This window comes from Hemiscyllium ocellatum, chromosome 2, assembly GCF_020745735.1.
Source record: "Hemiscyllium ocellatum isolate sHemOce1 chromosome 2, sHemOce1.pat.X.cur, whole genome shotgun sequence".
Taxonomy (NCBI): Eukaryota; Metazoa; Chordata; class Chondrichthyes; order Orectolobiformes; family Hemiscylliidae; genus Hemiscyllium; species Hemiscyllium ocellatum.
The window spans coordinates 106,763,513-106,775,856 of record NC_083402.1 but is presented as its reverse complement, the minus strand read 5'-3'; the positions used below and the strand labels follow the sequence as shown (position 1 = coordinate 106,775,856).

At 38.5% G+C, this 12,344-nt stretch overlaps 1 protein-coding gene across 2 annotated transcripts in view; it reads left to right on the top strand.

Moving 5' to 3' along the window:
• LOC132824466 (lysine-specific demethylase 4C-like) overlaps window positions 1–12,344 on the top strand; it is a 436,488-nt gene that overhangs the window by 205,579 nt on the left and 218,565 nt on the right. For both annotated transcript variants that reach the window (XM_060839018.1, XM_060839010.1), the window contains 2 exons: window positions 6,630–6,835; window positions 7,570–7,817. In XM_060839018.1, the coding sequence (XP_060695001.1) occupies window positions 6,630–6,835; window positions 7,570–7,817 (454 nt within the window). The remainder of the gene's footprint in view (window positions 1–6,629; window positions 6,836–7,569; window positions 7,818–12,344) is intronic.

Sequence of the window (12,344 nt, the reverse complement as noted above, 5' to 3'; positions counted from 1 at the left end):
TATAGGAATTCATGTACAAATAAAGAACCCAGCAATTGCCTGAGAGATCAGAAAAGCCTTGGAGGCTAAATTGTAAAGCAGCAATTAGTCATGAGTTGGCAATGGGCATTGAATACTTGCTGCCTTAGCAATTGTGATCTGTGCTTAAGAAATGAATATATGATGAAGCATTGCTTCTTTTTCTTTGTCAGATATTCATGATTATATTAAGTATGTCAACATTACAAATTTGCCCGTACAAATGTTTTAATGATTCAGTGATACAGCCAGATGGTTTACTCCAGTTTCCATGCTGAAGACAAAATGAAATCTATCATAGGAGAGATGGCCTCTGTTGGAAGGATGAAATTTTGAGAACTAGTACCTAGTATTGTATTATTTGCTGATTATGAGTCAGAATCCTGAAGAAAAGTACAATTTTTGTTAAGAAACTGGCAACTACAATCTCATTTGTTTTATGCACAGTTTCATATAAACTAGCAACACAACTGTCATGGTCTGAAAGGATTTTGAATAGTTCTTTTAATATAATAGATTTATATTAGAGTAAAAAGCCAGTTTCTGTGTATTATCCTTTGTCATTTAATCTGCCTGTCTCTAGCCTGTTACTTAAACAATCCTCTATCCATGCTAATGTATAATTCACAATGCCATCAACTCTTGTACAAACCTTTATGTACCCTAATTGTTCCATTTTCAACAAGCTATAATAAATTTGATGAACACTGTGAACTTTCACAAAACCATGTTGACACTGCCCAATTGTGATTTTTCTAAATATCCTCCTATTGTGTTTTTTATATGCTTGAGCATTTTCCCAATAATAGATATTTGACTGACTGGCCTTTAGTTTATATCTACTTCAAACTGACTCCCATAGCTACCTTGACTATACCACCTCCCACCCTGCTCCTGTAAAAATGCTTTTCCTTACTACTAATTTCTCCGCCTCCAACACATTTGCTTCCAGGAGGATCAATTCCACTCCAGAACATCCCAGATGGCCTCCTACTTCAGGGACCACAATTTCCCCTTCCATGTGATTAACAATACTCTCCAGCACATTCCTCCACTTCTCACATCTCCACCCTTGAACCCTACTCCTCTAACTGCAACAAGGATAGAATAACCGTGGTCCTCACCTTCCACCTTAGTAACGTCCAGATACAGCGCATCACCCTCTGCCATTTATGCCACCTACAGTCAGATCTCACCCCTTTGCGCATTCCTTTCAGACCATTCCCTCCGCAACTCTCTCGTTAGGTTCCCTCCCCACCCAGCAACCTACCCCTCCACCCCCAGCACCATCCCTTGCCACTGCAAGAGGTGAAAAACCTGCGCCCACACCTCTCCCCTCATCTCCATCCAAGGCCCCAAAGGATCCTTCCACATCTGGCAGAGATTTTCCTGCACATCCAAACATCTCATCGACTGTGTCCATTGTTCTCGATGTGGTCTCCTCTACATTGGGGAAACAGGACGCCAATTTGTGAGATGTTTCAGAGAATATCTCCAGGTCACATGCACTAAACAACCCTACCGCTTTGAAGCCAACCACTTTAACTCCCCCTCCCACTCCAACAAGGACTTGTAAATCCTAGACCGCCTCCACAGCCAAATCCTAGCCATCTGACAACTGGGAGAAGAACACTTCATCTTCCGCCTTTGGACTGTCCAACCACGCACAACCAATGTCGATGTCACCAGTTTCCTCAGCGCCCACCCCCCAACCTTATCACAGATCCAACCCAGCACTGCCGTTTTGAACTGTCCCACCTGTCCATTTTCCTTTCCACCTATCTGCCCCACCCTCCGCTCTGACCTATCACCATCACCCCTAATTTCATCTACTTATCACATTCCTATCTACCTGCTTCCTGCTCCCCCCCCCCCAGCCCATTTATCTGTCAGCCTCCTTTCCTCCACCCACACACCTGATGAAGGGCTTATGCTCGAAATGTCGACTCTTGCTCCTCGGATGCTGCCTGACCAGCTGTGCTTTTCCAGTGCCACACATTTTGACTCTGATCTCCGGTATTTGCAGCCCTCCCCTTCTGGCATTTAGTTGCTGCCTGTTATCTGTTGTCCTCCATTCTTGAATACTGATATTACATTTGCTATTTTTCAATCCAGTAGGACACTTTTCGAATATAGGACATTTTTGGACGATGACTACCACGATCAACTAGCTCTGCAGCCACTTTCTTTAAGCCACTGGGTTGCAGGCTGCCAGGTCCAATAGTCTTGTAAGCACTAAGTTCCATCAGTTTTCCAAGTATTTTCTGTTTAGTAATTATTTTAAATTCCTCCACTTTCTTTTTCCTGTTAATTTTCTACTATTCTTAGGATTATTTTTGTGGTTTCTGCTTTCCAAACAGATTCAAAAGAAACTCTACCATTTTCATTGTTTCCCATTGTTTTTCAGTCTCATCTTCTAAGACACCTCTAATGCTTACTTTAGGTACTTTGTTCCATGTACTTGTAGAAGCTCTTAATGTATGTTATCATTCCACTTTAACCAACCTTGATATCTTCATGCCCTCTTAATTGCTTTTCTTTAAATTTACACAATCATAGAATCAGTCTAAAAGTAAAGTACTATGGATTCTGTAAATCTGAAATAAAACCAGAAAATGCTGAAGAAACTCAGCAAGCCTGGAAGAATTTATGGAGAGAGAAACAGAGTTAATGTTTTGAGTCAAAAGACTTCTACTGAACTGAATCGTTAGGGTGCAGATGGACATTATTTGGCTCATTGTGTCTGTACTAGCTCAACAAATGAGCAATGCACCGCATACCAATTTCCCGCCTTCTCCCAATACCTTTGGTTGCCATTTCTTTGCAAATAACAATCTAATTACCTTTTTAATGCCGCATTTCTGGCAATGAATTCAAGACCCCTAATCACCTGTTGCGTGAAAAGGTTTCCCTCCAATCACCTTTTGCTTTTTTTTTAACTGATTGCTTTAAACCTGTATCCTGTCATTTTTGATTTTTCTTACAAGGGAGCATTTTCTCCCTATGGAGTTTTCAGGACATCAAATACTTTTACCAGATCTCCTCTCGATATTTTCTTGGGAAAACAATTCCAATCTCTCCAATCTATCACGATAACTGAAATTCCTCAACCTGGAATCATTTTCACAAATCTCATTACACTGTCTTCAATACCTTTCCATGTTTAAATGTTTAAACAGACCCCACAGGTATCTTGTGAAATATATGTTGCTTTTAAGAAAAAAATTGTCCAAGGTTCCAAGAGAAAAGAACTGTAAACCTAGTTCGCAATGCTGTACTTTCAACTCTGTTCTCTCCATAAAAGAAAACAAATTTGTTTGGTTACACTTGGATGACTTTGATTCTCTCAAATGCTGCTGAAAAATGTGATCCAAAATGTTAAACAAAAAGCTGGTTGCACCTGGCATGAAGTGACCAGTCTAAGTGAATTTTGATGTCTGCTGTGGGAAATAAATTTGACATTTATTCAGTGGGATGTTGGTATTGATCCATATTTGACATAGTATGAAGTAGAATTAAGTCCTGTTCTGCACTTGCTTGCTATATTTGCTTGGATATGACTACTTAATGGTGACAAGTGAAGTTATGTAATTTGCAACACTGAATTCTGGATGAACATAAATCGTCAATAGGAAGAAACTTTGCTTAATCCTGGTTTGTGCATAAGATTTGATATGTACCTCAAAAAGTATATACATATTCAGCATTTGTTTATATTTAAATCTAGTTCATTAACAACTGTCAAAATGAAATGTAAATAATTCATTAACGTTGACTTTTAGCATCACAATGTTTGTAGACTATGATGATTTTAAACTGAGTCTTTGAGTTTGTGGTTTTGTGGCTACAATTAATGCCAGATATGCTTAGGTGGATATCAGTGTAGTATTTGCAATAAAAAAAACAGGTTGCTAACTCTTTGAAACAATGTGGAAGTTCTTCTCTGGATGATATATCATGCTGAATTAAGCACAGTGTAACTTTAACGAAAGTAATTTTCTTGTCACATATTAGATTTAGTGCAAATAAATTGGCAAACTGGGACATTCTACTTTGTATGCATGATTACTAACTTGGAGAAATAAATTTAAAATGCCTTGCTTGGGGGCTTTGTTTGGCAAACATAAATTGCTATGAAGTGTTTAACTTCATAATCTCTTTAGTTCATGACTATGCAGAGGCAGATATTGTTAAGTTTGTTACCATGACTAAACAATGATATATTTTTAGTTATAAAATACATTCAGTAACTTTAAATGAAATATTTTATGCACATATAGCAGAACAAGACTGATCTCTATCACCTTGAATTTAAAAATTGTTGCAAGAACATTACTATATCTTTCCCTGAAAATGTTTTGCAAAATCATCTTAAAAAGATACAGTTCTACCAGTTTTAAGTTTCAAGATAATTAATTCTTTTTATTTACATATTTATAAGAGACAGTGCTAACTATTCATTTTTGATATGTTCTGTGATTCTCATGATTAATAGATAATTTATTGATTATTTTTCAAATTCTTCAACTAGTTCAGAACCAAAACCATTCTCTGGTAAACCATTAGCAATAAGTTCAAGCTGTGATTTAAAATTGAATGCAACTAGATAGGGAGCTCGGAAAGACTTTGCTTCTTGCAGTTTTTGTTTCTCATACTCTCTTTTTCTTTTTCTGTTTCTCTTGCTTTTCTTGTTTTTTTGTCTTATATTCAGGTTCCTGGTTTTCTCTGCTGCATGGCTTTGCCTGACAGGGTTTTGTTTTACTGCCTTTAACTGAGATGAGAGGAGTACACTGATTATCTCTCTAGTCCTACTACTACGTGGGTCTCGACATAAATGCAACCTTTTATCTGTCACCTGATATTGTCAGTTCTATGTTTTTTTTCTGTATTAAACATAAAATATAAAGATCTATAAACCAAGTTAGCTAATAAAAAAAAGCTTGTTCAAGATGCAGTATTAAGGATTCTTTTGGGTGCTGTTCAGGAGAGCAGACTCGGCCACAGCTCCAGATATCACACTGACCTTGTAACAAAAGGTTTTTCAGAAACACCGGAGCCAGGCTGGGAGACTGCCTATCCTTCTCCATACTGGCCAACTGAAAAATCCAAACAACCTGCAAATCTGCTACCTAACAGTGGTAAACTCAGGCAGGATGTGTGCAGTAAGCAAGCAGCTATCCCAAGACATTTGACTTTCAAGAAATGCCTTGTTAGACAATAGTGTTCCACTGACCACTTTATTTAAAAAAATAAATCCAGGTTACCCCTAAATCTTAAAATCCAGGTCAAAGATTATTAAAAATGAAACCACAGTAACACTTGGCTCTTGCTTGACTAATCCCTCTCTGTGCTTATAGTTCCTATGCCTGGATGGTACTTGATATCATCCAGATCAAAGCAGTCTGCTTGATTGGAACTACATCACAAACATTCAGTTTCTCTTTCACTGATGCTGAGTCCCAGCAGAGTGTACTAACAACAAGCCCACTGCAAAAAATCACCAAGTCTTCTTAATTGGCATCTTCCAATCATCTAGAAGGACAAGGGCAGAATATAATTGGGGACACCACCACTTGCAAGTTCCCCTCAAAGGCACTGGGCATCTTGACTTGGAAATATATCATTAACTCAATGATAATGAAGGATGGCCTGGAACTCCCTTCCTAATGCTTCAACAAATGGCCAGCAGTGGTTCAAGAAGGCAACTCATCACCTTATGAACAACAAGAGATGGGTAATTAATGGTTGGACTACCAGTGATACCCACTTTATAGAGGTTTATAAAATCGTGAAGGGTTTGGATAGGATAGGTAGACAAGGTCTTTTCCCCAGGATGGGGGAGACTGAAACTAGAGGATATAAGTTTAAGGTGAGGGCAACAGATTTAAAAGGGACTGAGAGGCAACGTTTTCATGCAGAGTGTTTCTGCGTGTGTGGAATGAGCTGCCAGAGGAAGTGGTGGAGGCTGGTACAATTACAATGTTTTAAAGGCATCTGGATGGATATATGAATAAGAAGGCTTTAGGGGGATATGGACCAAATGCTGGCAAATAGGACAAGATATGTTTAGGATATTTGGTTGGCATAGATGAGTTGGATCAAACGGTCTGTGTGCTGGACATCTCTCTGACTCTATAAATTTTTTTTTATTGTACTATTATGCAAGCCTTCACATTTTTCTTGAAGTGCAATGCACAGAATTAGCTGCAATATGCTAATTCAGGCCAAAGCAAGGTTTTATGAAGGTGATTCATAATTTCTTTCCTTTTTGTACTCCATTGTCTATTTATGACCTAGTAATGTTTTAACCACTGTTTCAACCTATCCTATCATAATTAACGATTTGTATGAATGTAATCGCAGATCATTATGTACCTGCACCATTTTTAGAATTATTCCATTTAGTTATGCAATGAAGGGAGAAAAACAACACCAACCATCTTCTCAAAAGCAATTATTGATGGGCAACAAACGATGGCAATATCTGTGATGCTCACGTCCCATGAATAAATTTTAAAAAGCACTCTATTATTTTTTCATGTAAGTCACAGAGGCCTGCTTTTGCAAAACTTATCAAGTGTTTTAATCCAGTTTTATCATTGTTGTCTTAGTGTACCTGCCGGAATGACATGGTGAAGATATCGATGGACATCTTTGTAGAAAAATTTCAACCAAGCAGATACACGCTGTGGAAACAAGGGAAAGACATTCAAACTATTGATCACACAAAACCTACTCCAGAATCAACTCCTGAGTTGGAGGCTTGGCAGAAACAAAGAAAGGCTACACCAAGAAAATCTGGAATGTCTTTGAGGAGGTAACGTCAATTCATTCAACTCATCATTCAAGTGGAGATGTGCAATATGTATCAGTTATGGAATTAAAATTTTTCAGACTCTCAATTAATTTGCTTTTAAGCGGGGCTAACTAATTTTATCACTCTTTAAATTTTCTTTGACGGACTTTGCTTTATAAATTTACTGTATTTTAACCAGTGTGTAATTACTTTGCAAACATTACATTTGTAACTTGAAAATATTCATTACCAGCCATTAATGTTTGAAACCTTAGCATGTGTTAGAATGTATCTGTTCTAAGGTATTATAGATATAATAACTTGTTTTAATATAGAATTGCCAACAGCAATGAATACATACAATTTAATGCTCATTCTTTTTTTAATTTATTTATTCATGTGACCACGTGGCATTGCCAGCTAGGCCAGCACTTATTCTCCATCCCTAATTGCCCATAAGGTAGTTGAGTCAACTACATTGCTGTGGGTCTGGAGTCACATAAAGGCCAAACCAAGTAATGTTGGCAGTTTCCTTCCCTAAGTCTTTTCGACAGCTGGAGATGGATTTGTGGTCATCATTTGACCTTAATTCCTGATTTTTAATTTAATTCACATTAATCTGCCATGGTGGTATTTGTACCCACGTCTCTGATAATACCACCAAGCTGTTGCCACCGCTGGATTATTTAGTGAGGGTGAAAGTTTGAATGAGTATAGATACATAAAATCCAACCTGATTGTCATATCTTCTTCAGTCTCTATCAGTTGCGAACTCGATCTAAAAAGCCAAAATCTCTAGAAGATGAAACAACATCAAGCAAACCTGTGCCTAAAGAAGCGACTACAACTGAAGCATTTAATAATGCTATAAATGTTAAAGAAGAGCCCAGGAACGGAGCACAGAAAGAACAGACTAGCAATACAGAAGTAACGAATACTGAAGAAGATAGTGTTGAGGCAATCCAGTTGGATCAGAAACTGTTGGATAAAGCTCAGCTGCTAGGTAAGACAGATTGGCTTTTCCCTCTCCATTTATTAACAGTTCAAAGCCAAGAGTCATCAGTAGAAATTAGAATATAGAGTTATCTGTTTCATAATGCCTTTTGGCTCACTATATGAATGTTCTGAATATGACTGTCATTTTCACTGTGTTGGTGTCTCATCATAGGAATGGGTATAAGGTCTCTGATTGCTTTATTACTATGTCCTGAGCTTTTTTTTTAATCTGAGAAGCAGCTAGCGTGCTGGAGTTGGCGTTACTGTTGTTTAGTCAACTGCAGGAAAGTGAACCAGATGGTTCTGTTTGTAATTTTTATTAATGACTTGGATGAGGGAGTCGAAGGGTGGGTCAGTAAATTTGCAGATGATACGAAGATTGGTGGAGTTGTGGACAGTGAGGAGGGCTGTTGTCGGCTGCAAAGGGACTTGGATATGATGCAGAGCTGGGCTGAGGAGTGGCAGATGGAATTCAACCCTGCCAAGTGTGAGGTTGTCCATTTTGGAAGAACAAATAAGAATGCGGAATACAGGGTTAACGGTAGAGTTCTTAGTCAGGTGGAGGAACAGAGGGATCTTGGGGTCTATGTACATAGATCTTTGAAAGTTGCCACTCAGGTGGATAGAGCTTGTAAGAAGGCCTATGGTGTATTAGCGTTCATTAGCAGAGGGATTGAATTCAAGAGTCGTGAAGTGATGTTGCAGCTATACAGGACTTTGGTTAGGCCACATTTGGAGTACTGTGTGCAGTTCTGGTCGCCTCACTTTAGGAAAGATGTGGAAGCTTTGGAGAGGGTGCAGAGAAGATTTACCAGGATGTTGCCTGGAATGGAGAATAAGTCGTACGAGGACAGGTTGAGAATTCTCGGCCTTTTCTCGTTGGAACGGCGAAGGATGAGGGGTGACTTGATAGAGGTTTATAAGATGATCAGAGGAATAGATAGAGTAGACAGTCAGAAACTTTTTCCCCTGGTACAACAGAGTATTACAAGGGGACATAAATTTAAGGTGAAGGGTGGAAGGTATAGGGGAGATGTCAGGGGTGGGTTCTTTACCCAGAGAGTGGTGGGGGCATGGAATGCGCTGCCCGTGGCAGTGGTAGAGTCAGAATCATTGATGACCTTTAAGCGGCAATTGGATAGGTACGTGGATGGGTGCTTAATCTAGGATAGATGTTCGGCACAACATCGTGGGCCGAAGGGCCTGTTCTGTGCTGTATTGTTCTATGTTCTATGTTCTATGTTTGCTTTTGACTATATCCTACAGCCCTTTCTAGAAATTCACATTATTGGATGCTGGATAATGACAAGGTCAAGATTGCATTGCCTAATACAGTTCAATAAACTTTTATACTCCCAACAGAGTTCTGGACAATTCAGATTTCAGAGTGAAACCTAGCTCGATAGATTATTAGTTTAAATATTTAGAAGTTATTACTATAGTGGTTAGTCACTGAATATATTGACATGAAGCTGCAAATGTTCTTAACCAAATAATGCAAATTTATTATGCATTGAAAATGAAACAAACACGGCTACATGTCCCAGACAGTTCATAAGAATCTTAATGTAAACAGTAAAACAAAGTTCCAGCCTATTTCCTGAACATGTCTCTTCTAGATCCTTAAATCTCAGAGAAATAGCAATCCTATCTTGACTAATTGCTTACTTATCTGTAAAGTTTTCCTTCCTTGACTGCTGAGGTGCTCTTATGGTTGATTTCGCATTCTCCTGCTTGGACTAGTGATCTGAACTTTGTTTTGGTTCTGACAAGAGCTGAAAATGTGTTGCTGGAAAAGCGCAGCAGGTCAGGCAGCATCCAAAGAGCAGGAGAATCGATTTTTCGGGCATGAGCCCTTCTTCAGGAATTTGGTTCTGACAAATTTAAAAACGTGTACTCAAGCTCTCATAGCTTAGAGACTCTACAAATTAAAACCCTTCTGCTAGGGTCTACCTGTTCAAAACTGAATTCTGCTTCTTCTGAATCGAGGTTCAAATAAAAACTCTAAGTCTGTTTTCTCTGCCTGTAATAAACTCAGCAGTATTTTTGGCTTTGATTTTTTTTAGATTTTCAAATTCTCTACCATGTGGAAACAGGCCCTTTGGCCCAACAAGTCCACACCGCCCCTCCAAAAAGAACCCCACACAAACCCATTCCCCTACCCTGACTAACGTAGTTAACACTGTGGGCAGTTTAGCATGGCCAATTCACCTGACCTGCACAATTTTGGATTGTGGGGGGAAACTGGAGCACCCAGAGGAAACCCACGCAGGGAGAATGTGCAAACTCCACACAGGCAGGCAGGAATCGAACCCAGGACCCTGATGCTGTGAGGCAGCACGCTAACCACTGAGCCACTGTGCCGCCCCATCAATTATATTCCATCAATATTCCATCAATTACTACCATAAGTAACTTGCCAGACACTTTGCATACTTTCTTGGAAATAATGTTTTAGGTCACAATCCAAAATGAATATCCTGATTTTTTAAAAACAGTTTATATTCTCAGAACTGAAACCAATGTCCATCTACCTCTCTTTGAACGATCTAAATTCAAAAATAATAATAAACTAATTTATTACAAAACCTGTTAACACTTGATTGAAGGACAATCATTTGAACAAGGTGATGCAGGACCACTGTCATTTGTATAGCTATATACCTTCATAAGTTGTCGTTCAATAGTTAAGTAAAGGGTTAAAATGTAGAGAGCAAATTCAGAGATGATGTTTATAGGAATCAGTACTGATTAGTGATTTGTGTTCATGGAAGTGTTTGACTGGATTTATAACATCAGGAGCCTTAGTAAAACTGAAATCACTTGGTATTAGGGGCACTCTGCAGTTGTTGGAGTCATGCTTAGCTTAAAGGAAGATGTTTATAGTTGCTAGAGGACAGTCATCTCGGGCCAGGGTTTGCTAGAGTTCCTCCAAGTAGCGTCCTGGGCCCAATCATCTTCAACTGCTTTATCCTTGCCGTTTCCCTCTGTTATGAAGTAAGAAGTGGTCATGTTAGTAAACTGTTGCACAATGCTCAGCACCATTTGTAACTCTTCAAATACTGAAACCATTAGTGTCTGAATGCAGCAAGACCTCGGTATTATGCAAGCTTGGGCTGGTAAATGGCAAATGATATTCATGTCACGCAATTCGTGCCAGATAATAACTGCCTGCTGCAGGAGAGAATCGAAATATTTCCCTTCAACAATTCAAAAGCGTCACCATCATTGAATCCTTCTACATCAGCACCTTGGGAGTTAACATTGACCAGAAACTTAACTGAATTTAAAAGTGAACTGAAAGTCAGCAGACAGAACTGCAATAGTTGTGTCTGAAGACAAAAAGCATATAACTGAGGTTTTTGGTAGCAGATAGGCAAAGATAGGTCATGTTACAATGGCTGAGGTGTGCAAGGTGATCTTCATGATGGAAATGATATGTAATTAGCAACTTAGGTCAAGGTCAGATGGAGTTGTTATCAGTCCACTTAAACCTGCTGGACGATGGTAGAGAATAATAATGATTGTTCGGTGAGACTTGAAGAGGAGCCTTTCCACCCTCTCACTGTTAACTGCAGAAATTACACCTTGTTGATTACACAGAGGCAGTGAAAGGATCAAAAGAGATGAAAGGTTGAAGCTAGATGTCTTCACTGGAACTTGATGCTGTATCATCAAGGAGCACCAGCACTTTGGAGATAGGGTAAGAATGGTCAGGATACATCCACAGGGAAATGCAGAGATAGAAGTGTTTGACAGATGCATATTTTTCACATTACTAGCAAAGATTGGCTTTAAGTTACTTTCAAAAGTAAGTAAGAAATATTTTCTTTCAGTTGCTTCTTGTCACTGTTAAAGCACTACTAAGATCTGTTTGATTACTAAAATCGTGATATATGCAATTCCTTAAGGTTGGAATACTGTCTTTAATGGAATGCTGGCTAAAGTACTTACCTGTTTAAGCTTTACACAGTCTGCTTCTATTAATGAGCCAGAATGCTGTGGAAGTTGTTTTGAGTGATAGTCTCACATTTTGGCCTAAGTGATTAAGTGAATAAAGTTCTGCTGAAAGATTGAATGCATGAGCATAGAAATAATGAATTTCTCATGGATTGTTGAATTTTTGTTTGTGTTAAAGGAAATCATTAATCTAAAGTTGAAATTCGACCAGCAATCCAAATTATAATCCACATTTTGTGATTTCAGTATCATAGATGTTAGTGATGGAGTGTTTCTAATATTGGAATAAATTGTGCAGCAAAACAATGAAACCCTGAGCATTCTGTTTAAAATTTCATTGTATTTTTCCAAAATTTGTTTTCGGGTTTCTAATTTTTTTTTGATAATTTTTGTTTCTGTTAGTCGCTATTTACATTACTGTTTAGTCTGCTGAAAAATTTCCATTGCAACATGTTTACATCAATTTAATATAGAGTGCTTTGCTGTTCCTCATTGTTGGGGATAGAAAAGAAATATGCAATTGAAGGCTCGCTTGTATCGGCCCAAATTAAGGATTGCACCACACAAACCTTGA